Source organism: Monopterus albus, unplaced genomic scaffold (genome assembly GCF_001952655.1).
Source record: "Monopterus albus unplaced genomic scaffold, M_albus_1.0 scaffold65.1, whole genome shotgun sequence".
Lineage (NCBI taxonomy): Eukaryota > Metazoa > Chordata > Actinopteri > Synbranchiformes > Synbranchidae > Monopterus > Monopterus albus.
In genome coordinates, this window is record NW_018127945.1 from 2,773,994 (window position 1) to 2,779,628 (window position 5,635).

A 5,635-nucleotide genomic window follows, 5' to 3' on the forward strand; every position below is an offset into this window, starting at 1 on the left:
GGGCCACTCTGCCCTAAAGCCCCGACTGGTGGAGGGCTGCAGTGATGGTTGACTTTCTTTGACTTTCTACAACTTTCTCCCATCTCCCGACTGCATCTCTGGAGTTCAGCCACAGTCATCTTTGGGTTCTTCTGTACCTCTCTCACCAAGGCTCTTCTCCCCCGATAGCTCAGTTTGGCCGGACGGCCAGCTCTAGGAAGGGTTCTGGTCGTCCCAAACGTCTTCCATTTATGGATTATGGAGGCCACTGTGCTCTTAGGAACCTTAAGTGCAGCAGAAATTTTTTTGTAACCTTGGCCAGATCTGTGCCTTGCCACAATTCTGTCTCTGAGCTCTTCAGGCAGTTCCTTTGACCTCATGATTCTCATTTGCTCTGACATGCACTGTGAGCTGTAGGGTCTTATATAGACAGGTGTGTGGCTTTTCCTAATCACGTCCAATCAGTATAATCAAACACAGCTGGACTCAAATGAAGGTGTAGAACCATCTCTGGGATGATCAGAAGAAATGGACAGCACCTAAGTTAAATATATGAGTGTCACAGCAAAGGGTCTGAATACTTATGACCATGTGATATTTCAGTTTTTCTTTTTTAATAAATCTGCAAAAATGTCAAAACTTCTGTGTTTTTCTGTCAATATGGGGTGCTGTGTGTACATTAATGAGGAAAAAAATGAACTTAAATGATTTTAGCATATGGCTGCAATATAACAAATAGTGAAAAATTTAAGGGGGTCTGAATACTTTCCGTACCCACTGTATATATAATTTTCTTTTATAAGCTTGGAAGAAATAAAGGAAAAGAAAAAAAAAGAACTGAAAAGAGAGTATTCGGCCCAGGTGGTAAATTAGGTCCTCCACTAGCTAACCAGAAGTGCTGAGTGTACGCTCATTTCTGTCTTAGTGTGCACACACAGTTTTAGTCATGAATCTACACATCTACAATGCGCTGGCCCCAAGGTGTATGTGCTTTCTGTATGTGCAATGGGATGACGGCGCCTTACTTTAACCAAAGAAAACAGACAGCTCTGTTTAATTGTGTCATTTCAAATAAATGTTAATGCTAAGTATGCTTTGTATGCCAGTTACAGTAAATGGAATGCTGTAACAACAGCCGATAAACGTTTTCGTATTTAAAGGCTAAGTGCCAATAATGGTATTAAACACTGCTCATAATCTCTTCAAGAAAACAGCTATAATTTCTACTAATCATTTCAGTTTATTTGGTAATGTATTGGTAATTGAATTGCAGCGTGGTGGCCTTTAGTGAGTGCCTCTTGGATAAAATGGTACCACAGAGCTAAATTCTGTCATCATAGTGAATTATTTTGGTTGTATAGATGTGGGTTTTATGTTCTGACAAACTGACTGATCTACTCCACACGAGCTGAAGAGAATCAACATCTTCTAAGTCAGTGTGTTTTCATGTTTGTGTGCAGATGTGTGTACATGTGTAAAAGCTATTGACTGTGATAGTGGAAGTCAATGCCTGTGTGATTCTGGGTCTTGTGGTATCATTTATCTTTGATTAGAGTGCAGTAGAGGATGGCTGATTACAGGAGTCTTAATTGTCTCCCTGAATCACTGTACTGTGACTTCTGATAGTAAAGCTGACATGACCGACTGACTCCATTCTCTCATAGTCGATTATTGTCATGCACTTGATAGTGAGGTCTTTCACATGTTATTCTGACAGCTATTTCGACTTAAGCATCTCTGAGTGACATGGGAGAGTTAGTTTTTTTTTGTCTTATAAGTCACGTTGCCATATCTGTCAATCTTTCCCTTCTCACATTCCACATATGCAGTTTATATTAATAAAAGCAGATTGAACATGTGTTCATCTTATTGACTTTTCCAGATGAAATGACAATGTCACTGACAGATCAGTTGTTCCTACAGAGATGTACAATAGAAGAAGAAGCTTTTTTTATTGTGACACGTACAACGAAATTATGTCTGGAGCCAAGGGCCCCGGACCGCTGCGTGCCACCATCACAGGCAATAGGGGGATTCGGTGTCTTACCCAAGGAAACTTTGACATGTGGACTGCTGGCACCAAAATTTGAACCTTCAACCTTCTGGTTGGGAGACGACTGCTCTACACACCACACCACTGTCGCCTCCCCGCCTGATCTCAGCTAAGACGGTTGAAACACTGTAATTGTGTGGATGCTGACAAGCATCCACACTGTTTTCCTGTTCTTTATTTATTATTATTCTGTGATCTTCTGTCCATTTTTTGGCACTTTATAACTCCAGCATACTTTCAGCTATAAAAGGTATTAAACTGTTCAGCTCTTCAAGGACATTCCTGCCATTCATCTTTTTTATAATGTTTATACTTTTTAAGATATTCAGCTTTTTGTAATAATAGAATTTAATGGGAGCTCAAAGTGCTGAGTCATCCTAATGCTGCAGCTCAATGACACAGTCCTGGAGTGCCATCTGATGGTCAATTAAATGCAGTGCAATTGAGACATATCTGTGTTTTCTGTCTGTTTTTTGGCATCTAACTCCTCCCGCATTCTTTCACCTAGAAATACCATTCAGTTATCAAAATGTTCAGCTCTTCAAGGACAAATAAGAAAAATACAAGCAGAAATTGCTTGTATTTTTCTTGTTTGTGGCATTTATACTTTTTAAAATATTCTGCTTTTTTCATCAAATTTTACCCCATTCAAATGAATGGGCAAAATCTTCACATCTTAACTTCAGAATACTTTCAGCTGCAAACACCATTGTGGTATCTAAATGTTCAGCGTTTTAAGGATATTCCTGTTTGTATTTATTTTTTAATAAGCTTTATATTTTTAAGAAATTCAGCTCTTTTTTCAAAATTTTTTTGGCGCTTAACTCCTGCATACTTTCAGCTACAAATACTGTTCTGGTATCTAAATATTCAGTCGTTCAGCATTGCATCTCATCCTTCAGCTATTTCAACAAAGAACTTCAGACATTTCTTCTCATCCTTCAGCTGTTTCAGCAACCGATTTCAGGCATTTTCAGGGCGATCCTTCAGCATATCAGCACCCACACGCATTTTTGACAGGAAATGCATTTTTCTAGTTTACTCGTTAATGTTTCCAGCTAACTAGTTTAAAATGAGAACTTTGAAAAGGGGGTCTTATGCATTTGATGTCCACATACAAAATGTTGTGTTAAAAAGACACATGTCCCAGGCAAAAATATTTGCATCTTTACAGCTTGTCACGGTTTGGACCGTCACTTCCTGTTTTTGTGTTGTTGTTTTTTTACCCCATCTCTCCCTACCGCTCTGCCATGTGTTATGGCAAAAACTGTCTTATCTGGATTTGGGGAATACAAAATGAGACTTGATACCACTTCTGAAGGTTGATGTGCATTTATTCCTGTAGGAAGGAGTGAACTCTCACAGTGTCAAACATAACAGTCTGAAGGAGAAGCTAAAGTAAAATATATGGATGTTTTGGTATTAGAAGGTTTGATGGAATGACTATTTAGTTTCAGTATAGTTGTTCTCAGTGACATGCACATAATTTTTTTGTTCTTCTTTTTCCCTAGGTTTATGAGAGAGGAACCAATGTGGAGCAGTTTGTCACCCGTTTCTTGCTAAAGGAATCAGCCAATCAGATCCAGTCTCTGCTGAACTCAGTGGAGAGTGCTGTGGATGCAATTGATGAGCAGCACGGCCAGTTGGGGTGAGCCAGTTCGTGTATAACTGTGTCAGGCTGCTAAGTGTGGAACTGTGTGCATATGTGTGCATGCGCTCGCATGTTCATTACTGCACATGTCTCTCATGATATTATGTGTAAAACTGTCAGCAGTTTGTAATGGAAACCAGGCAGTGTTTCGAGCGCAGATTCTCTGTAGTTAAAACATACGTCTGCCTCTCAAACACACATGCACAGAAACAGGTTCTCATCTCCTTTGTTCAGTTATCACCCTCTTTGTCCACCTGTTTTTTTTCTGTCTCTTGAAGATTCTGCCTTCCACCATTGTTCAGATTATTTTATTGTTTACTTTTTTTTCCCCCAGACATCTACCTGCCAGGGTGAGTCCACGGATGTCAGAGAGGCGCTACGAAAACACTGTCCCTGACTATCCTCCTAACAACAGAATCAGTGCCAGGGAGGCTGTCCGGACCATCAATACTGCTTCAGGTGACAAAGATATTCTGCAGGGCGTTATCTGCACTCATGGTTGGAGGCTATCTGTCATATCCTTGTATGATTAGCACCATATCTCCAACCTTTAGTCAGGGCACATCACTCTGGGTGAGCAGAAATCAAACTCTGACACTCAGCAGTTTTTCATCCACTGCACACCAACACACACCCATAGCTGTGTGATTTATTCTCCTTTGTAAATCACCTCAATCAGCTTTCCAACAGCAAGCACTGCATCAAAGATAAATTGTTGGGGGAACAAAAGGACAGGGTTTAAAGACTAAATGGGGGGACAGAAAAAAAGAGATGCCTGGAAAAGCAAAAATCTTTGAAGGTGCTCTGTCTTTTGAGCCACTCGAGGGGCTAATAAGACTCTAAACAAGATGACATAAGCCACTCCTAACCGCTATTTGCCCCTCCCACTGGATTGTTTCCTAGCAACAGCATGAACTACAGATGCCTGGTTACAATAAACTGTACAAAACGCAGCTTCCAGTCTAAAGCTAGAGTTAGCTGACTAATGAGTAAATTTATCAATGAAGCAAAACTCTCTGGTTACTGCTAATGTGTCAACGAAGCACTAACTTTACACAAAGCTTGAATAACTCCCCAAAAATGAAATCATATTAATTCAGTACAAAGGAAAAAAAATCATGACCGTGCTAGGTTGCTAATGTTACCAAAACAAACACATTAGCTTTAGATGCTAACACATCCAGAAGGAAGAACATCACTTCTGAATGACATTTGAGTCCTTTGCCTGCTTTTAACACTTATCTTAAAAAAAAAACAAAAAAAAAACAAACACAAACTGATGGTAATCCTGGTTTCTGCTCTTTGTCCCACTTTCTTTGTGGGAAAGAACAAGACATCTTTACTCTGGTAGCCACTCTTTTAGACTTTAGCAGCAGACAGCTCCTTCGTGGTTGGCTGTTTGATTCAAAAATGATTCTTATAACCTTCACTATATGGCAAGTGGGGCTGATGTATGGACTTATTCTTGACAGAGGGTAGAGAAACTGGAAGAACAACAAACACACTGTAGATAACAGAGTGTCATTGAAGGGGGTAATATAGCTGAGAGACATCACATCCTGCCCCATTTTCACTTCATTTGTTAGTGTGTAAAATCTTAGTTAATGCACCGTTAAGTCTCTATTGAAGTGAGTCTTGTCAGTGTTACAGGTATCAGAATATAACACCTGTAGGCAGATGTATATATCCTGGAATACAGGAAAGGAATAATTAGGCAGGGAGACGTGGCTTCACATCGCTGAGTTCTCCGCCATTATGAGAAAAACCCAGCAAAGCACGCTAGATGGCTGCAGTCCATCGGGTAAGCCAGTCTCACACTGCCACCTACTGGTGAAAAAAAGTATTGTCCTATCCAACACTGGGTTATGTCATGTTTTGAGAAAACAAGATGTTTACATGAAAAATGCACATTTACCCTTAATGCCATTATATACATTCAAACTAATGTGATC

The 5,635-nt window shown here is 39.9% G+C and overlaps 1 protein-coding gene across 2 annotated transcripts in view; it reads left to right on the forward strand.

The window, feature by feature from the left end:
- The window catches only part of necab2 (N-terminal EF-hand calcium binding protein 2), a 199,233-nt gene that overhangs the window by 92,098 nt on the left and 101,500 nt on the right, over positions 1 to 5,635 (forward strand). For both annotated transcript variants that reach the window (XM_020604323.1, XM_020604322.1), the window contains exons 6-7: positions 3,544 to 3,680; positions 4,018 to 4,142. In XM_020604323.1, coding sequence (XP_020459979.1) covers positions 3,544 to 3,680; positions 4,018 to 4,142 — 262 coding nt within the window. The remainder of the gene's footprint in view (positions 1 to 3,543; positions 3,681 to 4,017; positions 4,143 to 5,635) is intronic.